Source organism: Prunus mume, linkage group LG2 (genome assembly GCF_029339155.1).
Source record: "Prunus mume cultivar Tortuosa linkage group LG2, ASM2933915v1, whole genome shotgun sequence".
NCBI lineage: Eukaryota > Viridiplantae > Streptophyta > Magnoliopsida > Rosales > Rosaceae > Prunus > Prunus mume.
Genome location: NC_142699.1, coordinates 14,159,948 through 14,185,716, shown reverse-complemented (window position 1 = coordinate 14,185,716; position 25,769 = coordinate 14,159,948). Strand labels below are relative to the sequence as shown.

Sequence of the window (25,769 nt, the reverse complement as noted above, 5' to 3'; positions counted from 1 at the left end):
AGGCATGGTGGGGTTACTTTTGTCAGCATCAACTACTCGGGCGCTTTCTATGGCAGCGCACCACACCATGATAACGTTTTAGTGCCAAAGTGATGGTAATGATGGCCAAGGCTTCTTAGTTCAATTTCAATGAATGGAGCATTGAAGCTCAACTCAAAAGCTTTTCAAAAATTAATAATTACAAAGATAGCCATAAAGGCTGGTCGGCCAAAACACCAACCCAATTTTCCTCCACCGTAGACGTCTCTCTTTCAATGTTCTTTAAAATTGCACAACAAAATTTTCATATCATTCTACTACCAACCCAAGCTGCAGAGCAAAATTGTAGCTGCAGGAAAAATATGCCTTCCATGTTGCGTTATCACGAAGCTTATAGTTTTGGTTGTTACGCTGTAATAATAGTATTAGGAGCCTTGTCATGTCTGATTTATCATATTATCAAGTCTAATAATCAAGAATCAACGGCTGATATTCCTCCAGGCAGTCAAGGATTGCCGTTGATTGGAGAGACCCTACAGTTCATGGCTGCCATCAACAGTGGCAAAGGGTTTTATGAGTTTGTCCGACTTCGCCGTCTCCGGTAACACCTTTCTCTCTCTCTCTCTCTCTCCTCTCTCTGTTCATGACCTACCCATAAACCCTTGAGTAAAGTCTCCTCAATGTAACACGGCTAGTTTGTTACTCTGTTTGCTGTGAAAACAGGCACGGAAATTGCTTCCGGACCAACATATTTGGAGAGACAGACGTCTTTGTTTCGAGCACAGAGTCAGCCAAGGCCATCTTAAACAATGACTCGGGGAAATTCAGTAAAAGATACATAAGGTCAATTGGTGAGCTAGTGGGAAATCAAAGCCTGCTCTGTGCTTCTCACCAACACCACAAACTAATTCGTAGCCAACTATCCAATTTGTTCTCCACGAGCTCTTTATCAGTTTTCATCAAACAGTTTGATCAACTCATTGTTGATGCTCTCAGAGGCTGGGAACACAGAAGCACTGTGGTTATACAAGATGAAGCACTTAAGGTAAACAAACATTCAGGACTGCAAGTTCTGGATAGAAGCCCAAAACTTTAATTAATTGTAAAAATCACCCAGCAATCAGCTTTTATAACTATATCATGGGCTCAGTAAGATTATTGAGCCAAAGCAAACATTCAAAATTTGTTCTGTTTGTGAATCTTATTTAATAAGGTGTTTGATGTAAATTTCATTTTGAGCAGATAACTTGCAAAGCTATGTGCAAGATGTTGATAAGCGTGGAAAGCGGATATGAATTAGAGGTGTTAGAGAAGGAGGTGGCTCATGTTTGTGAAGCAATGCTTGCATTACCTCTGAGGTTACCCGGGACTCGGTTTTACAAAGGCCTTCAGGTAAATAACTCTTCAAAATTAAAGCACAAGAGCTCATAGATGGGATTGTAGACTCAAATTGTCAAGAAGTAACCTTTGTCAAGTATGATCATTTCATTCAGGCCAGAAAGAAAATCATGGCCATAGTTGGGAAGGCAATGAATGAAAGGAGAAGAGGGTTACACGCAAATGGTGAAGATTTTCTACAACGGCTTGTGGATGAGGATGATAAAGCATGCAACGGAGCAACCACTAATGGCGGTGGGCTAACAGATGAGGAGATCCAAGATAATATATTAACCATGATTATTGCAGGTCAGGATACAACAGCCAGTGCAATGACATGGATGGTCAAATTCTTAGATGAAAACCCAGAGGTCCTTGACACTCTTCTAGTAAGGGAAAAAGCATGGAAGTTTTTTGTTCTGTATTTTCTTCTTTTAATTCTTTTGGTTTGAAAACGCTTGTAGACTGGTAATCTTGTATGCTTGTTTATTGTAACAGAGAGAACAACTTGACTTGGCTAGAAAAGTTTCGTCCAAGTCATTTCTGACACTGGAAAGTATTAACGACATGCCGTATGCTTCTAAGGTGGTAAAAGAATCCCTAAGGTTGGCATCCATCGTGCCATGGTTTCCAAGACTAGCTCTCGAGGATTGCGAGATGGAAGGTTCGATTCATTGAAACATAGTTTATGCGTTTCAATTATTCTATAGCTCACAAAATTAAACTTGATGATTGGTTTGTGTTTCTGTTGCTGCAAAGGATTTAAGATCAAGAGAGGGTGGAATGTGAACGTTGATGCCAAATCAGTACACCTTGATCCTACGGTTTACAATGATCCCAACAAGTTCAATCCGTCAAGATTTGACGTGAGCATGAATGCAGCTGGCCTCAAATTCATTCACCTCAATTCTTGTTAAAAGTACATGTCTAAAGAGAAGTTGCATAATTCGACTTTGTCTGTCACAAACTGCAGGACGAATCGAAAGTTCCATACAGCTTCTTGGCTTTTGGGATGGGAGGGAGGACATGCCTGGGGATGAATATGGCCAAGGCCATGATGCTAGTCTTTCTCCACCGTCTCATCACTACTTACAGGTCACATGATCTCATTTTCTTCTCTTCTGTCTCATTGAATTACACTAAGAAAAATATGTCTTTTGCGGCAAAAACATTTGTCGCACAGAACAAAATTCGTCGGGAGAGTCAAACACGAAATTCGTCGGAAAGGTCGTCCAAAAAAAATTCATTGGTTGGGAGAGATTTGGTCTAGAAAGCGTTTTTTTTTTTTTTTTTTTTTTTAAATGATAGTGATTTAAGGCTAGTAATCATCAGTACTACTAACGAATGTGGCATGCCAAAATGCATATCTAGCAAAAGATTTATCTAAATTGGCTTGTTCTTTCATACAAACGAATAATTGATAGTTGTTGATTGACGAAATTTGAAATCATTCAGGTGGAAGGTGATTAACCCAGATGTCAGCATTGAAAAATGGGGACTTTTCTCAAAACTAAGAAGTGGTTGTCCAGTGACCGTAACGTGTATTACCGAGAATGTTATCCCTTAATATGATGCTATTGTTTAGTATCTGTTATCAATATTCAAACAATATACTCAGCATACAAGTTACAGAATTTCTCCTTAGTTAAATATTGGGTAATAGAAGTAGTGATGATAAGGGCAGTCGCAATTAGGTTCATAAAAGTGTAATTGCCAAATGATATAGATGTAATGTAACATCCACCTTGTCTGCTAGTCCCATGATCTCTGGGAAAAATTTCAAATAATCTAAGACCAAATGTTTTGTTTATTGAAAGAAACAGACTAAATAAACTCTGGTTTTGGATCAGATGAAGGCAAAGTTTCAATATATCTTATTTTTCAACTTAATTCATGGAACAAAAGCTCACACCCTTTCGAATTGGACAGAAGGAAAACCCTCTAATATAGGGCAAAGGACAAGGACCACCAAATTTGACTCTAGAACTTGTACCCAAAAAATTGACTATTGGTAGAATCTCTTATCTGTCTTCCATTTTGGGATTTTTTTGATAAAAACAAACTGGCCATGGTTGATATCATTCAACTAAAAGACTACAAGTACATGTCAACGTTTAACTCAATGAAAAAGGGTCTTAGTTTGCAGATCATAGGTCTTAGGTTTGAATCCCTACAACATCATAATTGTGTGTGCGTAAGAGAAATCTCTCTCTCTCTCTCTCTCTCTCTCTCTTGTAATTTAAACTATCGCTTAAACTAAAAATAAAATTAAAACACTACACATGGTAGCGAAACTCTGAGTCTTGAAAGCCCTGAGGCCCCTTCTGATATTGTACATCCCATTTTCATTTTGTTCCAATAGTAAAAGCCAATGTGCCTTATAACAAAAATCATTTTGTGGGCTATAAAGGCATGATATTTTGGTATACCATATACCTTTTGTTGTATATTTTCTCTTTCTTTCTATTTCACTCATTGCCCTTTCAGAAATTTTTTATTGTTCCTTTCCCTCATGAGATTTTAAAAAATATTATTCTATAAAATAAAATAACATGAATTGTAGGTCATTTCAAACACAATGGAAAAGTTATAGAAACAGTTTAATTATTACGTATTATTTTAGTTTTAAAATCCTTGGATAGAGACAATCCACTTCCCACTAACAAATCAACTTTCTTCTCAGTTATCTCTCTCTCTCTCTCTCTCTCTCTCTCTCTCTCTCTCTCTCTCTCCAAGTAGTTTTCAATAGTTTCATATAGGGGTGGGCTCGGTTTGGTTTGGTTCGGTTATGAGGCTAAACTGTGCGCCGAACCGTGAACCTCGGTTTGGAGAAAATCCAAACCGTGCGCCGAACCAATGAGGTGGGAAACTAATCATCTCGGTTAACCGGTTACTCGGTTTGGTTTGGTTTAGTTTGGTTCAAAACCTGCTTGAAAACATGTAGACTCTAAAATTCATTCAAACTAAACATTCATTCAAAACCTACTTGAAATTCATTCACCATTCACATCACAACATATTCAAATTCATTCATTCAATCAATCCTTTCAAACTAAAACATATGCATCATTCATCATTCACATTCATCCAAAGTTTCAAAGTAAACTATATGCATCATTCACCATTCACATGTATTATAATTATTTAATTACATATAATTTAACATATTCGGTTTGGTTCGGTTAACCAATGGATTTTTAAAATTAGAAATCGAGCGCCGAATCATGACCACCGGTTCGGTCCGATTCATGCACCGTTGACCAAAAAGAGAAGGAAAAAAGCCAAACCAAACAGGACCGATCGGTTTGATTCGACCGGTTTGGCCGGTTTTCAGTCCCATATGCCCAGCTCTAGTTTCAGGTGTACGTATTGGTCAAATAATAACAAGGGCAAAAGGAAAAAAGAAAAGAAAATTATTATATTGTTGTTCCCTCTCTCCTTCCCCTGCCCTAGGGTTGGGTGATTAAATGGGGCCCGCCATGAATGGTGGGAGTATACCTCTTCATGGATTATATGTTACATCTTATTCCTTTTCTCCTTGCTCAGCTTTAATAAAAGAATACAAATTTATTTAAATTTCAGACAATGACATTGAAAGTCATTAAACTAATTATTTGTCATTAAACTAAGCATAAGCTAATAAAAACAATTTATATTGATGATCTGTAACATTGACACAACTTGGCATTCGGGTATATTTCTTAAACCTAATTGTTATATTTTATTTTATTTTTCCAAAAAACCCAATTGTTAATTAGGTGGGGCAAAATTCGTTGTTTTAAGTATGAATTGTTGCATTTTCAGGTTGCAACATGGATTATATTTCTTTCTTTAGGACGCATTCCAGTGTTTATGATGTTGACTTAAAGGCCAATCCAATGCCTCTGCGGCTCTACCTCTCCATTTGTTTAAAGAATAAAGCAACCTTCAATTGTCAGTTGTCACCAACTTAACGCAATCTAGTGTTGTGCTCTTCTTCTAATTAAAGCCCTCAATTTTTTTGGGAGACTAACTATTTATTGTTGAGAGTGTTTGTCCCACATTGAAAAGTTAAGGGACTTAGCTTGGGTTTATATGGAGTTGGACTTCTCCTCTCATTGCCAATTGGTTTTTGAGTGAAATTTCAATTTCCTTCACGGTATGAGAGTAAGGCTTCACATGTTTGACCCAACGACCACATGTGTAAGCGTGTTGAGAGTGTTGAAGATGAACCCTGTGTGCAATCATACGTGGACGTGCCCTGTGTGCAATCCTATGGTCTTGATTTCACGGATTTCTTCTTGTCGAATTTAGTTCATGGATAGATAGGCTCACAAGGCCTGATGCCAACATCTGTACGGATGGAGTGGGTTGGGTTGGCCAAACAAAATAATTGAAATGTTTTTATTTAGAGAGAGAGAGAGAGAGAGAGAGAGAAAAACAAAGGGTATAGCACCACGAGTGTAGGGGGTGGTGGTAGAGGCTAGACTGCTAGTGCCCAACGAATAATAAACAAGAAGTAGTTAAAAGAAAGTCTCAAAAGAGAAGTAAAATTGGTAGTATATGTGTGCTAATAAACAAGAAAAGGTGTTCATAGCATAGCTTTTGGCTTTTTTGTTGTTGGCCAGAATGCAAGTATCGAGTGGATGAGAGCAACCTGCTTCATTGTAAAGAAGGCCTCCTCCCAAGTCCTAACAAATACGAGAACTTGTACGCACACAACTCCACATCCAAGTTTAATCATTTTGTGCAACCAAACCACCACTAAATAACAAAGTCCTCCTCCTCCCTTTTCTTATTTTCTTCCATGAGAGACCCAAATGGAAGACATGGGGCAATTACCCATCAATAGTTTAATTCTACACAAAGCATAAAAGTAGACACGAAAAGCGGCTTTTTCTTCCAGAAGAAGATCTCATCCTTTCGAATTTGAGGTCCCCTTAAGAATTGAATGGTAAATCATCTTCTCTATTATTGGCTGATTATTGATTGATTGATGCCATCATGCTCTTGGAAAAGCCGTGGAATTGGGACTTCAACCATGTATGTATGATCGTTAAACCAATTATGCACAGTGTTTCCCTTAAATCATTGCCATTAATTGGTAAGCAAATACAATCGTTTTGGTGTTTTTTTAATTAGACGTGCTGCTAAAGATAATGTGTCTGCCTCCTTACACTTCCTCCCCTAGATAGAGTGATTAGATTGCTTTGTCAAAATACATATATATATATATATATATATATATAACTTTAAAAAAAAAACGTAAGACAAAGATTGTGGACAAGAAGCCACAAGGCATGCAGAAGAGTCGACTGTTCCCTTAGTTTTGGTGAAGCAAATACCAATCGTACATTCCAAGCATGCGGGAATAAATGACAAAACCTCCCTCAGGATAATTGCTAGCTTTTAGCATAACTTCGACACCCGACCATGCACATCAAGCAAATGCCAAATACCAACACAACACAAGTAGATCATCACACCACCCAATCCAAAGGGATCTCCAAGTGCCCCATTTTTGTTTCTTAATAATATTATTAGGTGCTCTGTTTCTGATCAAAACAAATCTGTGTGTCAACTTGGCTAATCAAAACTGACCAAATTTGACCCATGTAGCGCACATATAGCAAAACCTGGATTACCAATTCTTTGTCCTACAAAAGTTAGAATCTGAAATAGAAGAAAACGCAAATAGGTATCAACACATATTCAAAGCATCCTTTGGCAAAAAGGTGTTTGGAACTATTCATTCATATTTTGTTGTTGATACAATCGATATCGAAAAAGGGGAGCAAACTTAGGAGCACGAGTGCATTGATAAATAGATATTTTTTAATCACTTGAACTACAAATTCTTTATGGAATAATTCATTCATACTGTAATTATATAATGGAAAAGAAAACAAAAAGATAAATTCTGAAATTGCAAATGAATACAGAACTGCACATGAGTGTTTGTATGTCAAAAAGCCAAACTCGATCAGATTTTATTTACTTGTAAATCGTTGAGATTGGAGACAATAATAATAATGTGCAGAGTAGTGAAATACTAATTCGTACTCAAATCACCTCATCCTACTTAACAAAGGAGCATCAGTTAATTAATTACTGATGATGAATAATTTAACCAGATAAAACAGCCATGTTGATTTTGCCCTCTCTTCTTCTTCTTCGTTCTTCTGCCTCTCTCCTGCTCTCTTCCATCTGACTCTTCTTCATGTTATTAATGAATTCTTCTGATAAACTATTGATATACTCTGTTTTTCTTCGTTCTTCTTCTTCTTCTTTCCTACGCTTTTCGCTCTCCATCTCTTCCTCGCGCTGATTTCTCTTGTTTTCATCAATGAACTTCTGTATTCTAAGGTTGAATTCCTCGTCGTTCAACACCTCCACAGAGCTCCATCGCCTTGCCGACTCTTCCCTGCAACTCATCGTTTTCCGGTGAATCTCTGTCTCCGATCGCTGCATAACTCTTTTACTACTCTCAGACCCGCACATTCTCTTCTTCTCGAAACTCCCCGATTGAGTCCTCCGGTACCGCTTCTCCTTCTCCACCAAAGTAATTGCAGCAACCGGAGGGACACAACTGCTTTTCCTTTCAGTAACCGGTTCCTGGCTATCAACTGAAGGAGATAGCGCTACAGCATTCTCATCAGACGATGCCATTTGTTTCTCAACCTCCAACAACACCTCCTCCACCGTCGTCTCTGTTTCTGGACACTCCCCTGAGTCAACGACGATGCTCCGGCAAGTCGCCTTCGTCTCTGTTTCCGGATGAACTCCTTCACCGACGAAGGTGCTCCGGCAATTCTCCGTCTCTGTTTCCGGATACACTCCCTCACCGAGGACGATACTCTGGCAATACACGCTGTTGACGCCGAACTCGTTGTAGAAATCGAGTGATCGAGCATAGTCGTCGTCATCGTCGGCGTCGTTTCGGCGGTACAAAGATGAAATTGCGACAAGTAGCACCAAGACGAACGATAAAACATAGAAGCGGTTATAGAAGACCACATGGAGTTCGCGGGAAACGCCGCCGAATAAATGTGCGGCGGCCGGAAGCAGCACGGAGGAGCGGGATAGGGTGAAGAAGAGAGGCGCAAGAGCGACGCACGCCGTCAGAACCGACTTGACGTTTTGGTGGCGGCGGTACTTCTTCAAGGCAATGGCTTTCTCCGCCGTCACGTCGTAAAAAGTTTGGTGGTGTGAATCCATGGCTTGGCTTCCAGACGAGAAAGGAAATTGGAGTGTGGAGTTTGTGGGTGTTTTGTGAACGGATGCGACGAAAATAAATCGCATAGAGATGTTGTATTTATAGGGGAGTTTCGGGGGTGGGTTGAGAAATAATTCAGGCAAGGAATTAAGGGACGGAGAGAATGGAAGATTTTCCGGGAAATCAGAGCAAGAAGAAGAAAGAATTGGAGTGTCAGAGAATCAAATATTCTGCATGATGTGTGCTTGTGTTTTTCTATTGGACTGTGTAAAAATTGTGAGAGGGAAACTTAGACATTGAGGCTGATATGTTGCCGTTTTTATAAAGCTCCTCCTCTTAATTATAATCATTTCATACGCTTTTTCCTATTTTATTTTGGGTTCAAAAATTCCCAAACTCTGCTTTTGTGGATATAAAAACAGGGAGAGCAAGTTAAGTTAATACTGTTTTGTGTATAGAATAAGAATAATTAAGTACTGCGGACCCAACGTAGTATTTTCTAGCCTAGCCTGCTTTATGTGAAGAGTAAGGGGTAAGTAGACTCGTAGAGACCCAACCCAACCCAACCACGACTGGGACCCAGCGGAAGCATTCATGGCCCATGGCCCAGTGGAGCTTCCCACGTAGCATTTTTTTCCAAAAAGAACGACGATGCATTGGTCAATACGTCTTGTGTTCCCTCGCTAATATTAATTAATTAATATAGTAGTCTAACTTGATAAAAAGAAGTAACTATAATGTTATGTTATAAATAATAAAATAAAATAAAAAACAACTACCGACTTGGAAAAATATACATTATGAACTTGTACGAACATTTACTTGTCTTTAGTTTTTGAGAATAATAACAGAATATTTTTATTCATTCATTCACCATCCACAACCAAAAAGAGTAAACAAAGTTGGGGGACAAGACAAACCGGTAGGGTAGGTGGGGGGAGACGAAGAAACTCATGAAAGAGTTTTTAATTTTGTTTTTGGTAAGAAGCCCATGAAACATTGACGGATACAAATAAAAGAACAACTACTCCGGACTCCAGACCAGAGTTAACTTTAGCCCAAGTAATTGTAGCCATTTCACGTGACCCTCTCCCATGATTCTAATTCCCTTTTTTACGTTTATGGGTTACGTCAAATTGCGTACTCTTTTGCATTCAAGTTCAAATTCATCTTTCTGTAAATTAGGTAAGGGATTAAGGTATAGACCCATTGGCTATATATAACTCTCCAATTTGATATCGAAATTCCGACCTCCCCTGTGTCCCAGTAACCTAAGCCACCGATCATTATCTGATGCATGGTCATCTTTCCTGTACCCTAGAAAATTAGAAAGGAGAACTTAGAAATCACATGATGGTTGGTCTAATTAGTTAATTAATTTATACCATCACTTTAGTTTAGACTATCATGAATAATGTGCAATTCAGTTGGTTGGTTGGTTGAAGACTTGGTTGAATTAGCGCACTTTAACCAAATTCCACGGGACGCAACACTCCTTGGCAAAATGGTTGCTATGCTTTATGAAATTTTCCGTGATTAAATATTGGCACATGAACTTTCACAAAAAAGGCCTGGATAAAAAGAGGCACTCGAGAAGTGGGAAGCAATTTCTCTTGATCTTTTTCTTTTTCCGGTTGGGACTCATATGTCTCTTCATTCATGGGTGATGTGTCTTCTTTTTGTTGCTTTGGTCAGTGGCCTTTTTTTAAATACACGTATTTGTCGACCCAAAAAAAAATTCCAAGTATAGTGAATTCGGCTGTAAGTTTGTAATGGGTCTCAAGATAAGCGACAGAGTGGGTAAAAGGACATCCCCAGCCGAGGACGGCTAAACATATCCCATTCATAAAATTTAACCCACTATTTATAGATTTTTAAAGAATAATGATGGGCTATATTTTTACCGTATCTAGTAGTGCATGGCTATATCATAATCCCTTCAATATTTTATTAATTTTTTTAAATGTATTCTTTAAATATATTGGTTAATTTAATTAAACTACTACTTAGACCCTATTTAAATTACATTTTAGATGAGGAGGACAATTTTTGCATAAAAGAAGGGAATGATAATATGCAAAGGATGAAAAAATTGTGGGAAATTATGTAGAATGATAAAAAGAGTAAAGATAGTATGTAGAAGGGAGGATGAAAAGAATGTGGGAAATTATGTAGAATTGAGGTAGAATTTTTAAAAAAAATTTAAAATTTTGATGTTTTTGAAAATAATTAATAATAACGGCTAGTTGATGTCAGCATGCCGAAAATAGCCTACCCATGAATTATGTTAAGTTTGGCTTAGCATTTGGTCTCTTCAACTTGCTGACTAGGTTTGACTCAGTGACATGTCAGGTTTAGCCCACTTAATGAAGATAACTTTTGGATATCAAATGACAAAATATGTGAGTTTAGCCCACTACTTAAGATCGCCTAAGGCTCATATCTTTCCCAATGATGAACTCTCAAAACCCTAAACAGAGGGCAATACACCCACCAAGCCTATAGTTGGGGTTGTTATGTTGCCATTCCTCGACTAACTAAAATCTTTTAGTTGCCATTTTATATCACAATGCTGCTGGTACTCTTTCACATATCATGTCGTGATTATTCGAAGTCTGGAGTGGCTAAGTTGTCAAAAATCAAGGCAAGTCCCTTGGATTAGATACATCGCAAAAACAATGACGAACAGTATTACAGCCGAATTTGTCACGCATGCCTGTTCATGCCTATCAGATTGCATATGGACTTCTATGACATGTTCAAGCTGATCTAGTGTAAATCTATGATTCTAGTTCACATCACATTACTATAACCTAAGGCCCTGTTTGGTAGCCTGGACTGGATAAGACTTTTTCAATTAAAATGGACATAGGTCTAGTCTGTTGTTTGGTGAGCTTAATTGCATCACACACTGGCTTGGACTTAAAAGGATTTTTGTTTAGGATATGAATCCAGCATACGCTGGATATCAAAACCCACGTAGAGACATGGGTTTCGAAAACTACCTCTCGTCGTCTTCTTCATTCGCTTCATCTCCTCCGTGTCGTCTCCAGCGTCCTCTCCTCAATGTCGTCTCCCTCAGCCACTTCTGGTCGTCTCTACTCTCTCCCCCCTCTCCTCTCTCATCTCTCATCTCTCATCTCTTCTCTCTTTTGATTTTTCTTTTTTAAAAACTGATTTCTCTGTTTGTTCTTTATATCTTTTTTTAAAATATGAATTTTGGGTGGTTTACTATTTTGATATTGCTCCAGTGTGGTTTGATTCCTTTATGCTGGAGGATGATCTGTTGTTGGGGTTTACCTTTTTCCTCGCCAAAAAGAAAAGTTGAAGTTTATCAGATAAAGAGGAATTTTAGACTAGGAAAAAAAAAGATACTGAAAGAAGAGGAAGAAAGATTTTGAAGAAAAAAAACAAGTACGGCATTCATGCAAAAAGTTGGAATTTTGCATTTTATTGTTAATAAAAATAAAATAAAATATTGATTTATTAAAAAAAAAAGTTAATTTTAGTCTATTGTTTGGTGCAAAAATGAATATGACTGGACTCAAAGCCTAGCCAGTCCAAGCCAGTCCAATCCAATGCTTCAAAGTCCATCCTAACCAATCCAAGCCAGCCCACCAAACAGGGCTTAAAGGAATTGATCCACCTGTCAGCCTATAAATAACATCAAATCAGCTCACCAGCAACCCAAACCCCATCTTTCACTTTCAGAATAGGATAGGCAAAAATGGCTAAGCTACTCAGTCATCTACTGTTTTATCCCATCCTCTTTCTCTTCCTCTTTATCTTTCTTGCATCAACCGGTATGCCATAATCATCTTATTCCAAAAAAATTCTCCGTGGATATATTATTCCTTTCTTTCGTAAACTTGTGTCTGTTTTGGGGGGGTTGTGTGATATGATTCATGCTCAAATTCTTACTATGTTGGCATTTGTTCATGACTCGTGAGATGCAGAAGTAGCAATGGTGGAAGCAAGAATCTGTCAAAGGCGTAGTAAAACATGGTCAGGGTTTTGTGGGAACACTAGAAACTGCAACCGTCAATGCAGGAACTGGGAAGGTGCTTTGCGTGGAGCTTGTCACGCTCAATTCCCAGGGTTTGCATGCTTCTGCTACTTTAGATGTTGATTCGTGATCAACCACAGCAGCAGTCAGCAGCATCTCGAACCTCAAGCTTTCTTATATATCCGGTTATATATACAAAGAAACGCTAGAGTGAGCCTAGTATCCACTAAATAAGTCAGCCACGACACTGGTCAGCTGAAAACAACATCCTCAATGTAACTTTTTGCCGCACTATGTTAAAAAAATACGCACAGCACTGCTGCTGCTACTTCTTCTTCTGTTTGGTTCCCTGCTTTAATTGTAGATAACCTGTAACGTAAAGGAATTCATGGCGGAAAAGAAAGGGGGAACAAAAAAACATCAATGCTTTGAATCCAACAATGACATGAAAAGGAGAAGAAAAAACAGCACTGCTGTGAGATCTCCAGTACAACATGAGCTCCCGAATCGAAGAAATCGGGTTCCCAGTTTTAATTAAGAGGCCAATATCATCATCTTCTTAACAAAATTCACGGGTACAAGATTTCTCTTCCCCGTTGAACCAAAAAAAACCATCAACAGACGTCACTAAAACAGCCCTGGAATCAAATATTCTGATATTCATCAAGGGCCCTAATGTATTCTAAGCTTAACCTCAGCACCATCTCAAAGTCCCATCAATGTACCAGTTATATCTATACTGTATACTCTGATTAAAAAGACCTTGCTAAATATTTTCCTTTTCTGAACTTAAGTCATACATACACTACACACAGGGGAAACTAGCATTCTTTACACAGATTCAAGCTTAGTTTAGCTTTCAACTTGGAAATGGTGCGTGAGACCCCAAAACAATGAATTATATTCTCATCAATACACTACTCCACAATGCAAGTTATTAGTAAAATAAGACGGATATTAACATAACAAGCACAGAATAGGAATTGAATTTTACTCCATTTTCATAAAAACACACGCTTTCAAGCTTCAATTTGTAAAATTTACCTACAAGCTTACATGGAAGAAGCAATCAAAGCATAGCTTCTTTCTACTTCTTCTTGCCCCCTTTACCAGCTGCGGCTTTGCGCCTAGAGGGCAGAATAATCTCTCCCTTGAGCACGGGGATATCCATGATCTGAGTGAGCTCTCCGTACTTCTTCCTGAACTTCTCTACCTGGTCGTCGTCGACGAGCATGCCCGACCGGTTTCCGAGGTAGAAGGGGTGGTTGCCCGACCACACGTCCACCACGTACTCCTTCTGGGTCCCACCAGTCGTCATCACCAGCTCACCTTTGCAGTACACCTTCGCGTCCTCGTAGAACTGCGGGTGTATCTCCTTCTTCCTGCACGTCACCACAGGCCGGCAATTCCCCAGCCCACCACCACCACAAACCTGGAAATACAAAATTAAATTCGTAAAGCCGAGGTTGCTGAATGAAATGAATTCAATCTGGGTAATTGGGTAATTTTACCTTCTTGGGAGGAAGGACTGGGGGGCAGGGTCTTCCTTGGAGGAATGTGTTGGTTAGATTGAGCGCCATTTCTGTGCGTTTTTGGAAGAGAAGAGAAACGACGGAGCGGATGATGCAGTGTGATGACTGATGAATTGAAGATGAGGTTTATGTGGTTCCACCCAATTAAGTTACTGAATTACCCCTACAATTTTCGGGTGGATAATGTATTGGGCTTGGGCCAACATCATTATAGGCTTGTCATTTTCTGGTTTATAGAGGGGAAGTAAGGATTGGGCCTTTGGAGGTCAACAAATGTAAAGAAAAGATTTAAATATTTTAAATGTTTTGGGATTCGGTCTCCTTAAATAACCTCTCACTTTAACTCGTCATTGGAGGGGAACTTGATTAGAATTGGGCCGTCAAACCCAATAGGAGAGATTTATATATGTTTATGTTGGTGGGTTGGGTCTGCTCTACACTCTTTAATTCAACTTTCAATCAAATGCTTTGTGGACATGATAAGACAACAAGCAGTCCCATCTCATGCGAAATTTGTCGCGCACTTGTTTCCAATATTCAGTGATGAATGATTCCTTACGGGAAATTGAATGTTTGTTGTGCATTGCAGCCTTTAATTGATTTTTTTTAGTATGTCTAAAATATAGATGAAATGAGGTTTTTCACAAACACAACACGAGTACGATGTTATGCAGTCTCGAATTTAAGGCTATTAGTTTGCAAATTAATGTCGTTTTTGTCACATTTAGAAATGAAGAAGACACACACAATGTCGTAGTCAAACCGCAACCTACTATCATGCATACCAACCACTCTACCAGTGAGTTAAGACCTCATTAATTGATATTTATTTGATGTCAATTTGCCAGTAGCTAAAAGCTACTTGGTAGTGAATGAGCGCTTATCTAATGATATTACGTGCCACCGTCTGATTAAAGGCTTCGATTAGAAGGCGTGTTCACAATTGAATTGACTGACAAACTTGAAATCCAAAACAAATGCCTGAAAATGCCTCGTGAGGCAATAACGTCATGGCCAGCGTAAGCAGGCAAAGGCAGGTGTCTCGATTTCATTACCCCACGCAGTTCTATACCAACTTTACGTTATACTTGCCCATAGGGAACTTTTCTAGAAAAAGAGCTTACCCTTCCTCTTCTTTGTAAATAATTAAAATTTAAGATAAAACATAATTGAGTTGAGTGTGTGTTAATGACAAAAATTAAGTACTTATGTCTCCTTAGAAAGCAATAAGATTTTAGGTTCGAATTCCTACGTAATTTATACTGTTTTTGTGACTAAAAAAATAATAATAATAAAGTAATTTACGTTATGTCTTTTTCCATTCAAAGGTACGCATGATCATGTTCACTTTTGGTTTCATATATTTGATTTGACTGACAAAAGAAAGATATTTGATCTTATAATATAATATTATTATGAGATATATCACAGCATATCCACCGTTGGATTCGGTGAGAGGGGCCTAAGTGACAAGAAGGAGATACTGTGTAAAAATGACATGCACATGTAGTCATATGCTAGTTGGGTCCTCGTCACACAAAACAAGAGCCGTGTATCTCTCCGTGGTACACAATCCCCCATATGTAATATGTACCGTCCCTTTCAACGACAAAAATTAAAGTTTAAAATTGCTCATATATATTTGAAGACTAGAAGCGATATGTTAAAAATAACATATTTAAAAGTTTGATATCAAATATTATTTTAGTATTTTGTTAGTCATAGACCTCACTGTTATTTACTTTCTTTCAAAATTCTATGCATTATATGGACTCCATTTATTTTTAAAAAATAAAATAAAATAAAATAATATTTTGCATTTAGGGCGAAGTTAAATTTTTAAATTTTTTTCAAAGTATCAAATTGCCACATAAGTCATCGAATTCATATTTTACATTTAACATTTGACATATCCCTCCTATAAAGTATAAACAATAGTACAGTACCTATATACTAATTTCTGTTTTTTTTTCCCTCTTATTAGGAAAAACGTGGCGGGACAGACAAAACCTGGCAACATATATTTTTAGAAGATGATGAGAAAGAGAATGGCCAAACGTATTGTTCAAAATGATTAACAATGGTGCTACTACTAAATAAATTGTCATCCAGCAAACTGGGGTATTTTTTTTTTTCCTGGTGAAAAACGAAAAATGCCGCATTCTATTTTTTATAATGATTTAAAGTTTAAATTTTTTTCCTACATAGAAAACAGTACAATTAAATTAAAGAAATGCAATTCTGTATCAAATAATAAAAGCCACCTTGACATATAAATGATGTAGGCTTTGAATACTAAATAAGAATTTTATTATTATTTTGGAATATAAGCGATAGTCTATGAAGGGGAAGGAATTCTTCAGACACTATTATATATAAGTCATTGGTTTGCAAATTAACGCTCTTTTTTATTGAGTTAGACCGTTGACATACTAAATAAGATTTTAGACAACCCAAAATGTAATTTAGAAAAATGAAATAAACGCAAATGGGTTTGAAATGGAAAGACCTTTGCTTAAGGAAGGACTCTTCCGAAAACCCGATCGAGCTGGAAAGCCTAAACACTCGATCACAGTGGCATTTACTGAGAAGAGAGAATTACTAGTTGGCAACAAGAAGTGCACACTATTATATATGTCATAAATATTAAGATTTTTTTTTTCCGTGACCGCTCACGCATTCATTCACCAAAATCACCACCTCCATCATTAGTCACCCTCCTTAATCCGGCATTCACTCTCTTCCACTTGCCATTTTTGGCTCCACCACAAGCACTTTTGATCACCTCCCATTTCAGGTCTTGGTGGTCATAAACCAAACGTTAGACCAGGGTTGTATTAAAGTTTTCATCTTTTGGGCATCTGGGGTACTTCTGGTTCTTTCTATTTATACAATTTTCTGATCCGGGAATTGCTGATTTTGCCTCTGATCTGGTGGGTGCCTCTTTGTTTTTGTGACGCTGAATGTTTGGGTGGGCTTTTTGTGAAAGTGCTTTGCTTTGCTTTTCTGTTACATAAAGGCATAAGGGAAACCATTTTCATATAAGATTCCTCATTTTTGCATTAGAGGATATAGAATCTCTGGAAAGCAGTGTGTTTTTTTTAACTATGGATTCTTGCTGTGCGACCATGAGGGCCAATACCCAACAGCTTAAAGTCGGAAAAGGGGGTCTTAGGAACCAAGGTAGTGGGTTCTGGGGTGAGAGTGTCAGGGTGGGTCTCAAGAGCAGAGATTTGAGTGCTCAGTTGTTGAAAAGCTCTAAATTTGAAAGCGGAGCTAGAAAGCTTAAGCCTGGTGTGGCTCACTCTATTCTTACAGATATCAACCAAGACAGTGTGGTAAGTTGATCCGGTGTGCAATTGTTCATATTTGAGTACCCAAAACCTTGGGAGTTTGATGTTGGTATTGAGTAACACTCTTGCATTTGCGCTTTGATTTCAGACATTTCAGTCACCACTTTTTGAGACTCCAAAAGCAGACCCCAAGAATGTGGCTTCTATCATTTTGGGTGGAGGTGCTGGAACTCGCCTGTTTCCTCTCACCAGCCAAAGGGCCAAGCCAGCGGTAAGAGATCACCGTTGGTTCCTGTTTCATCAAAGTTATTCACATTGCAAAATGGTTCCTTGGAAAAGAAAAATGGAAAATTTATGCATTTGGTTGAGTTGGATTTATAATTACAACTTGTGCCTAAGAAAGTTTATGATTACAACAGAATCAGGCTATCCAATATTAAGGCACAAATATAAGGAACTGCATAAGATTTGGAGTTGAATTTGACAGTGATGTTTTCTGATTTGTAGGTTCCAATTGGAGGGTGTTACAGGCTGATTGATATCCCGATGAGCAATTGCATTAACAGTGGCATAAAAAAGATATTCATCTTAACACAATTTAACTCTTTTTCCCTCAATCGTCACCTTGCTCGTACTTATAATTTTGGAGATGGTATGAATTTCGGAGATGGATTTGTGGAGGTAAGATTATTTCTGTATACACAAATTATGTTAGACCAGCGTACTGTACATATGATTGGTTATGTTCTTGTGTAGTTCACGATTTGTACATTGAACCATATTGCTTTCTTGTTGCAACTAACAATGAAAAAGTTTAATAATTCAAAGACTAATATATGGAAGCAATAGGTATTGGCTGCAACTCAAACGCCAGGAGAAGCTGGGAAGAAATGGTTTCAAGGAACAGCTGATGCTGTGAGACAATTTATATGGGTCTTTGAGGTGGGTGCTTTGATTTTACAACTATTTTTCAAGAATGGGATGGAAATAACTAAAGTGGCTTTTGGATGATCCATGCAGGATGCAAAGAACAAAAATGTTGAGCATATACTGATCTTATCTGGTGATCATCTTTATCGGATGGACTATCTGGATTTTGTGCAGGTGCTTGTTTGATACTTAATGGTGGAATAATTTTTTTTAATTTTATACTACAGTTTACAACTCTCTAAAATCCATCTAACTGATGGCCATCATTCTTACAGAAGCATATTGATACAAATGCTGACATCACAGTTTCATGCATTCCCATGGATGAAAGGTACACATCTTTCCATATTCGTATGCTACTGTTTCAAGGGTCTCTTGAGCATTGGTACATGCTCAATATGTAATGTGCTGACTACCTACCTCCTATTATGACCTATTTTATGTTTGCATTTGGCACCAGATTCCTGACCTTTTAACTTCTTGCATGTTTTTCACTTGTATAACACTACAAATAAACTCTGCTTCTTTAGTTCCACGTTGGAAAAATCACTGACAGATGCTTGTCTTTGTTGTGGATTGATCTTGTCATGCAGCCGGGCATCAGATTACGGACTCATGAAAATTGACCAATCAGGACGTATAATCCAATTTGCTGAGAAACCAAAAGGCCCTGACCTAGAAGCAATGGTAATTAAAAATGCTTATTTTGTTCGTATTCAGTGTTTTCCTCCCTTTCCCAGATTTATGTTATCAAAGGACTTAATATCTATTTTCATTCCAGCTTATTTACCACAGCGTTCCCCTAAATATTGTTTTTTACACACTGCAGCAAGTTGACACCAGTATTCTAGGGCTTTCTGAGCTGGAGGCTATGAAATCTCCTTATATTGCATCAATGGGTGTTTATGTGTTTAGAACTGATGTCCTACTAAAGTTATTAAGATGGAGCTACCCTTCTTGTAATGATTTTGGCTCTGAGATTATTCCATCAGCTGTGAGGGAACACAATGTCCAGGTGAGATAGCCCTTCAGACTATAGTTTTTTTCATCTTTATTTTTCCTTTTAGTTTTTCTCGTCCAATATTAATATGGAAATATTTTCTCAGAGTCTGGTTTTGATATGTTAATTTTATTGGCCACTAATTTGGCAATTGAGTCACTAAGTTACATGCTCTTACATGATCAGGCATATCTATTCAATGACTACTGGGAGGATATTGGAACTGTGAAGTCTTTTTTTGATGCAAACTTGGCCCTCACAGAACAGGTTGGTAATACCTCTACTCAATCGATTTTACTGTATGATTATTTCAATCCTTAAGGCACCTGTCATCCCCTGAGCCATTTGGAGTTATATGTGCAAACTGAAGGAAGCCAGAGCTAACAATTTATTTTGGTTAGCTATTGTGATAATTTGTAGGAAAAAGGAAGAATTAAGAATGTATATGAGTAGGGATGAATTGACATTGTTCGCAATAGGAGTTAGAACTCTCTCTTCATTCAGGAAATATTGTCATATAATTTGGACTGAAGTTGCTTTTGGTAACTATAAATGTATTTAGGAGTATGTTAAAACTCCATGGGATTTTTTTTTCTTTTATTACTTGAAAATGAGTAAATGGTTTGGCAAACTGATTACATAGTTTCTTTCATGCAGCCTCCAAAGTTTGAATTCAATGATCCAAAGACACCTTTCTACACATCTCCTAGATTCTTGCCACCTACAAAAGTTGAAAAATGCAGGGTATGATTGTAAGCTTAAATTACTTTGTTGCTTAGGCTGTACTTTTGTATCTCAGGGCAAATTGAATTGTGCAGATTATTGATGCAATAGTTTCCCATGGTTGCTTCTTGCGAGAATGTAGTGTTCAACACTCTATTGTGGGTGTGCGCTCACGTTTAGAGTCTGGTGTAGAACTTAAGGTGAGCTACCTTCTAGACATGCTTTGGTAACATGCTTCTAGATGCCAATATGTCAATTTTGAAGTCATTTTTTATGTTATATTTCAAGTGACAGTTAGATTCATTGATTTTATTGGATAATATTGTACCCTGGGGAATTCGCTGGCGACAAAAGCATATTGGTGTTTCTATGATGCAAATTCATGTGAAAATGGTTTTTAATGATCCCCATACCTGCCTTCGAACGTATTAGGCAAATGACTGCTTTCTAAAACTACTTCCAAGGGATTGCAATTTCACCCCTTGCTTTGTGCACAATTGCACAAGTTTTACCAACTTTTAGTGGGCAAATAACGGTTTGAAGCACTGATTATATTTGGTTATGAAAAATCGATTTTCAGGATACTATGATGATGGGTGCGGACTACTACCAAACTGAATCTGAGATCGCATCTCTTGTAGCTCTAGGAAAGGTTCCAGTTGGTGTTGGATCAAATACCAAAATCTGGTGAGATACTATCAGCTATAGATATGCCTATTAAGTTCTGAAAAGAATTCTTGCTCTTTATGCTGATTTTGCATGTCATCTGTCTTGAAGGAATTGCATAATCGACAAGAATGCTAAGATAGGAAGAAACGTAATGATCACAAATGCTGATGTAAGTGCTCCTTTTTTTGAAAGTTAAGACTTCAAATTTCATGAAACTTAAAAAGAACCCTGAATTATTTCTTACTTAAAACATTGCTGGCTGCTTTGACTTGCCAGGGAGTTGAAGAAGCAGACAGGGCAGAGGAAGGATTTTACATTCGGTCTGGAATCACAGTCGTACTGAAGAATGCAACCATTAAAGATGGAACTGTCGTTTAAATCCATAAATTTTACAGAGGGTAATTGTTCAGATTGAGCCACGGTGACAGTACCTTGATGAAGCTCGCTCGTGGCTTTAACTTAATGTAGCCAGAACACTTATTTATGTAAATTAACAACTTGCTTTGATGTGTGTAACTAAACCTGCATGTTACTTAATAATATCAATAAAGTTGTATCTTTCATCTATATATCTAGTGAAATACATTTTGGGATTGTTGCTTAAATACAATTCTCCTTTCTCAGTTTCCTGTATCATTGACCTTGTTTCCAGACCACCATTGAGCCCTTCTAATCTCCCTTGCTCGCTTCCACTTCTCAATATTTCTCAGCCTGGCATGCATCTTCCGAATCTTAATAAGCCTCTGAGACTGCTCAGAAATCAAACTAACTGTTGAGGAGCTCTCACTCAACACAATGCCGTACCCGTCTTGGAAAGAATCCATTCCTTCAGCCAGAAGTTGCCAGAATAAGCCACCAACAGCTGCACCTCCACCCCTAGCCGACGAGTAGATGGCTGAGTAGACTGTGGTGAAAATTTGGTCCCGTTGGTTAGTGGTGTAACCTGACTCTTTCAAAGACCTTCCAAACTCAGCAAAGAGAATTGGCTTCTTGAGTATGTTTTGTGCATCTTGGATATGATCATTCACCCAATTGTTCAAGAAAGAGACTTGGTCTTCATAACTTGACCCAGATAACCTGCGCATCATTTAAAAGAACCCAATTCAGAAAACTCGTTATCTTTTTAAATTAAGTTGTAAAGGAAACTTACTCCATGAAACGTTTACCATTGGTCAGGATATGAGTGAACAGTAGCAAAGTCAATGCCGGGGATCTGATTATTTGCAATAAAATCTGTTCCCACTTGAAAGTATTTTGGATTAGTTTGCTGCTTTGATGCTCCATAAAACCCTTCAAGACCAACTTCTAGCAAGTGATTTCCGTCTATAGATTTCAAGTAAGATGCCATCTCGGTTATCCAAGCCTGTCAAACAAACAAACGCAAAGCTCAAACATTTCCTTTTTTCTTCTTTTAATTAATTTATTTGTTTCTATAAATTTCCAGTGTAAGATTTAGGTACAATTCCTTGTGGTATGTTAAGCTTGTCAAATTGGTGAACTCATGCCTATGCAAGCATGAGGAGCAGTACGCACTAGGCTTCTCTTCAATTTAGCCAAAAGTTGGGCCTGCTTAGCGGGATGGGTAAGCAACCAACTCAAGAAATAAAGGTGGGGCACCCTCGATGTCCTGTGTCCGAATACCCTATTCCCTAATGTCGCTTGCATTAAAAAAAAATAAATAAATAATAGTGAGGCGCACCAATGACCATGATACAAATTCTTGGACAAGAAAACGCCTAACATCGCTTTTCAAGACTTGTGGAACATAATCAAGTATTAACTGATGAGATTAAATGAAAGGAACAAAATTTATAAAACAAAAATTGAAAGAAAGAGATGGTTTCCCGGACCAGACCTGAATGGTTTTTCCTGATGAGTCTGAAGTGCATCTTGGCTCATTCATCAGCTCCCAAGCCATTATGGTTGGTTCATCTTTGTAAGCAACTCCAGTCAGACTGTTTGTCCTCGTAAGTACAGTCTATTACACAGGATCAGAAAACGCCATGTTAGTAAAAATTAGTCTGAGATGATCAATCTGAAACTACTACCACGATTTTCAACCTTTCACACCTACTCTTTGCCAAATTGGTAATCAATTAATATAAATTATTTCTCATTATCAAATTAATTATACTAGAAGAGGAAAACCAACCAACTAAAACTGAGAACATGAGAACATTTCATCTACAACTGCCAAATAAATTATTAATCTTTATTTCCATTCAATTTTATATTCAACCCAACCACTGCTTTCCCAAAAGCAAATACTAATAGTAATGAAAAAACTAAAACAAATAAATCAAAAAATATATTCATGATCATGAGTGAGAGAGAGAATCTGATTATGATTCACCTTGATATGATTTCTGTAAAAATCCTTCACTACAGAATTGGTATAGAAATCGTCCTCTGATTTTATGGACTGCCCTTGGCTTCTAGCCCATTCCACATACTGTTTTCTGCCTCCAAAGTTCTCATAGTTATTCACCAAACTCAATATCAGCTTAATCCCATGCTTCTTCGCCTCAGATATCGCAAAATCCAAACCCTGTGAGCCAAAAACGGAAAGCTTTCAGACCCAAATTGAAACAAAATAAAAAGACTTGATTTTTAATAATGAAACCAAACAAATTATAAAACAAAATGCAAGGAGAATTGAATTCATGGCTAATTAACCTGGAAAGTTTGCTCATTGTAGGAGCCGGGAGAAGACTGTAAAGGCCTGTAACCGCCATCGCTGAAAGCCCAAGTTCTTGCTATGGAGAGGCCATGTTGTGTAGCCTCTTGAAAGGCTGATGAAATTTTGTCTCTCTGGGATGGGTCAGTGGCCACGTACATCAACCAGTAGGCATTGAACCCATTCGCATAGTAAGGGATTCCATTCAAGACAAGTTGAAGTCCTCTGGTTTTCACAAACCCATCTTCTGCTTCTACTGGTTTCAAAATTCCCTGATTTTGGATAAGCAGAAGAACAAAGAAAACCACACCCCAACGCTTCATTTTTCTTTCTTCCTGTTTCGCTTCCTCTGTTTGCTCTGTCTCTAATAAATTCAGAAAACAAGAAAATGAAAAGAAGGAAATTTATAATAAACTCGTGGCGGTTTAGAAAGGTAAGTGCACTGTGGTGTAGCTGTATTTTGCTAAAAGTTTCCCAGTTGGATTATTATTTGCTGCTGCAGTTAATTCCTCTCTTCATTTGCTGTTGCAGCAACAACAACAAAAAAAGTGAAAACCCGATCATGCCCTTTCTTTGTGTCGTAATCTATCTAGTAAAAGTTAAAACGATAAAGGGCAGTAACGTCTGACTGGTGTGATTGGACTGGATTTCCAGTTCCGAGTGGAATAAGTACGTCCAGTCCCCGACATTATAAAAACCAATAGGTTCATGATTATTTGAAGTTGCTGTGAATGTTCTAAAACAAGCAGAAGTAGATTTGTAAACAAACCCAACTTTGGTAAAACTTGAGACACACTGACATGTTGCTCTTATAGTGATGCCAGCACTTTTCTGTTTAATAATGATGCATTCATTGTGTCACGATCCGACTTTAGAGCACTGTTTAAATTCAGCTGCACTGCAAAGTCGGACCGTGATACATTGCATGATGTGATTCGATTGGCAGATGACGAGGTAGATAAAAACAAAGATAAAGACTTTAGTAAACCTCAGAATTGATGGGCGAAGGAGGACCAAAGGTGCCCTGCCGAAAGTAAAAGCGAAAATCAGTTAGCAGACATCACGGCGGGTTAGTACCGTGGCTCAAGGAGGATGGATATGACGACAAATGACGCGTGAAAATGATCTAACGGATACTAATATGCCACAAGGACTGAGGGTCCCCATACGATGAAGCTTCTAATCAGATCACATATTTTTGTTGTTTTGATATCTGAGTGAGTTTTAATTTGATTTCATTGCATGCAAAGCAAAGAATATAAAAAAAGGAAATTTGGTCCGTTGCTTGCTTGCTTGCTTTCCCTTTTGCTAGGATCTTACTATTCAGCGGACAACCGTTACATCTTATGTGATGATATCTGCATGCAGCATGCACTAATATTACCAAATCATGTACAAAATAATATTACCAAATAAAAAATAAAAAATAAAAAATATTTTTTATTTATAAAAAAATCAGTTTGCAGTTTGCATAGGATAGGAACTGACAAAGCTGCAGCGTTACGTCGGTAAGAGTGTTGAAACATACCCATCCATTTTGTTAGCAGCAAAGCAACGCATGTGAACCTTAATTAGAGATTAGACAGACAGATTACTGTGTTTTTATCCCTTTTAACTTTTTTTGTTTTATTCTTTTGCGATAATAAAAACAGTATGGTTTGATAAAATTATAAATGGCCGAAACGCTGGGTGGCTTCATTTATGGGCGAATGCGATGCGAGATCCATAGACAAATAACATGCGCCCTTTACATAGATACTATTACTCATGCATGCATGCATGCTTGCTTCGAAACATTTAGAGAGAGAAAAACAAAACAGGCACTCACACGTGGTGCCTGCCTCAGATTTTAAGGACCCATTTCTGATTTTGGGATTCTGCAACTCAGGTGAAGGTGAAGAACAGGCTATCTATCCTGCAATATCATGTACCCCAACCAACAACCCAATTTTATGTACGCCACCAGAGATATCCTTTCAAGTCAATACAAACTGGGCCACCCAATGGCGGTTCTAGGATTCGAAAGTCGACCGGGCAAAATTTATATAATAAACTCGAAGGTACGAGTGAATTTCATTAATAAACAAAAAAGATACACCTAGTGAGGGGGGACGTAATGAGCCTTACCCTTAAAAGCATCTAGATCTACAAATACAAAAACTAAAATAAAAACAGAAAGTAAATACAATGCAATGCAATACAAAACAACATTATTTAAATCTAAAATTTAACCCCATCAGGCTTAGAACTCTTAAATTCCTCAATTATGGATGCATTGTCAATAGTATTAGCAAACTCTCTTTCAATGTGGAGGATCATACAATCAGTAAGAAATTCATCACTTATGGTGCTTCGAAGTCGATTTTAATAATTCTCATACATGAGAAA

General features: G+C 37.8%; 6 protein-coding genes across 7 annotated transcripts; 3 read left to right on the top strand and 3 right to left on the bottom strand.

The window, feature by feature from the left end:
• Positions 1 to 235: 235 nt before the first annotated feature.
• Positions 236 to 3,205, top strand: CYP722A1 (cytochrome P450, family 722, subfamily A, polypeptide 1). 2 transcript variants are annotated; one of them, XM_089046958.1, is made up of 8 exons: positions 236 to 580; positions 703 to 1,024; positions 1,222 to 1,371; positions 1,473 to 1,727; positions 1,855 to 2,020; positions 2,116 to 2,222; positions 2,330 to 2,451; positions 2,812 to 3,205. In XM_089046958.1, exons 1-8 carry the CDS (start codon positions 255 to 257, stop codon positions 2,921 to 2,923), a joined length of 1,560 nt encoding a protein of 519 aa, XP_088903084.1. In that variant the 5' UTR covers positions 236 to 254; the 3' UTR covers positions 2,924 to 3,205. The 2 variants fall into 2 exon arrangements, with proteins under 2 accessions (XP_088903084.1, XP_008220838.2); XM_008222616.3 differs by having other exon boundaries at positions 238 to 580; positions 1,473 to 1,745.
• A 4,024-nt stretch (positions 3,206 to 7,229) lies between these two features.
• On the bottom strand, positions 7,230 to 8,843 carry LOC148919692 (uncharacterized). Its single transcript, XM_089046568.1, has one exon. It carries the CDS (start codon positions 8,635 to 8,637, stop codon positions 7,462 to 7,464), a length of 1,176 nt encoding a protein of 391 aa, XP_088902694.1. The 5' UTR covers positions 8,638 to 8,843; the 3' UTR covers positions 7,230 to 7,461.
• Positions 8,844 to 12,278: 3,435 nt separating this feature from the next.
• PDF1.4 (defensin-like protein) lies at positions 12,279 to 12,680 on the top strand. Its single transcript, XM_016791752.2, has 2 exons — positions 12,279 to 12,354; positions 12,508 to 12,680. Exons 1-2 carry the CDS (start codon positions 12,279 to 12,281, stop codon positions 12,678 to 12,680), a joined length of 249 nt encoding a protein of 82 aa, XP_016647238.2.
• Positions 12,681 to 13,514: 834 nt separating this feature from the next.
• Positions 13,515 to 14,227, bottom strand: EMB2184 (Ribosomal protein L31). Its single transcript, XM_008222614.2, has 2 exons — positions 14,069 to 14,227; positions 13,515 to 13,989 (listed from the first exon to the last, which is right to left on the bottom strand). Exons 1-2 carry the CDS (start codon positions 14,135 to 14,137, stop codon positions 13,645 to 13,647), a joined length of 414 nt encoding a protein of 137 aa, XP_008220836.2. The 5' UTR covers positions 14,138 to 14,227; the 3' UTR covers positions 13,515 to 13,644.
• Positions 14,228 to 16,630: 2,403 nt separating this feature from the next.
• Positions 16,631 to 21,271, top strand: LOC103320871 (glucose-1-phosphate adenylyltransferase large subunit, chloroplastic/amyloplastic). The gene is made up of 14 exons (XM_008222610.2): positions 16,631 to 17,427; positions 17,531 to 17,653; positions 17,890 to 18,063; positions 18,232 to 18,324; positions 18,403 to 18,486; positions 18,588 to 18,643; positions 18,906 to 18,999; positions 19,142 to 19,327; positions 19,499 to 19,579; positions 19,970 to 20,056; positions 20,131 to 20,235; positions 20,616 to 20,722; positions 20,813 to 20,873; positions 20,981 to 21,271. The coding sequence occupies exons 1-14, from the start codon at positions 17,197 to 17,199 to the stop codon at positions 21,080 to 21,082; spliced, it is 1,584 nt and encodes a 527-aa protein (XP_008220832.1). The 5' UTR covers positions 16,631 to 17,196; the 3' UTR covers positions 21,083 to 21,271.
• On the bottom strand, positions 21,060 to 23,853 carry LOC103320872 (mannan endo-1,4-beta-mannosidase 7-like). The gene is made up of 5 exons (XM_008222612.3): positions 23,381 to 23,853; positions 23,058 to 23,252; positions 22,560 to 22,682; positions 21,871 to 22,067; positions 21,060 to 21,781 (listed from the first exon to the last, which is right to left on the bottom strand). Exons 1-5 carry the CDS (start codon positions 23,702 to 23,704, stop codon positions 21,325 to 21,327), a joined length of 1,296 nt encoding a protein of 431 aa, XP_008220834.2. The 5' UTR covers positions 23,705 to 23,853; the 3' UTR covers positions 21,060 to 21,324.
• Between the last annotated feature and the right edge of the window lie 1,916 nt (positions 23,854 to 25,769).

Excerpts from the sequence above, each read along its gene's own strand:
- CYP722A1 (XM_008222616.3), top strand. The coding sequence starts at position 255 with ATGTTCTTTAAAATTGCACAACAAAATTTTCATATCATTCTACTACCA. Across the intron at positions 1,372-1,472 it reads GGTTTTACAAAGGCCTTCAG|GCCAGAAAGAAAATCATGGC; the intron begins GTAAATAACTCT and ends CATTTCATTCAG. Across the intron at positions 1,746-1,854 it reads AGGTCCTTGACACTCTTCTA|AGAGAACAACTTGACTTGGC; the intron begins GTAAGGGAAAAA and ends TTATTGTAACAG.
- LOC148919692 (XM_089046568.1), bottom strand. The coding sequence starts at position 8,637 with ATGCGATTTATTTTCGTCGCATCCGTTCACAAAACACCCACAAACTCC.
- PDF1.4 (XM_016791752.2), top strand. The coding sequence starts at position 12,279 with ATGGCTAAGCTACTCAGTCATCTACTGTTTTATCCCATCCTCTTTCTC. Across the intron at positions 12,355-12,507 it reads TATCTTTCTTGCATCAACCG|AAGTAGCAATGGTGGAAGCA; the intron begins GTATGCCATAAT and ends CGTGAGATGCAG.
- EMB2184 (XM_008222614.2), bottom strand. The coding sequence starts at position 14,137 with ATGGCGCTCAATCTAACCAACACATTCCTCCAAGGAAGACCCTGCCCC. Across the intron at positions 13,990-14,068 it reads CAGTCCTTCCTCCCAAGAAG|GTTTGTGGTGGTGGTGGGCT; the intron begins GTAAAATTACCC and ends TTGTATTTCCAG.
- LOC103320871 (XM_008222610.2), top strand. The coding sequence starts at position 17,197 with ATGGATTCTTGCTGTGCGACCATGAGGGCCAATACCCAACAGCTTAAA. Across the intron at positions 18,064-18,231 it reads TCGGAGATGGATTTGTGGAG|GTATTGGCTGCAACTCAAAC; the intron begins GTAAGATTATTT and ends TGGAAGCAATAG. Across the intron at positions 20,057-20,130 it reads CAAAAGTTGAAAAATGCAGG|ATTATTGATGCAATAGTTTC; the intron begins GTATGATTGTAA and ends TGAATTGTGCAG.
- LOC103320872 (XM_008222612.3), bottom strand. The coding sequence starts at position 23,704 with ATGAAGCGTTGGGGTGTGGTTTTCTTTGTTCTTCTGCTTATCCAAAAT. Across the intron at positions 23,253-23,380 it reads ACAATGAGCAAACTTTCCAG|GGTTTGGATTTTGCGATATC; the intron begins GTTAATTAGCCA and ends TTTGGCTCACAG. Across the intron at positions 22,683-23,057 it reads TTTACAGAAATCATATCAAG|ACTGTACTTACGAGGACAAA; the intron begins GTGAATCATAAT and ends CCTGTGTAATAG.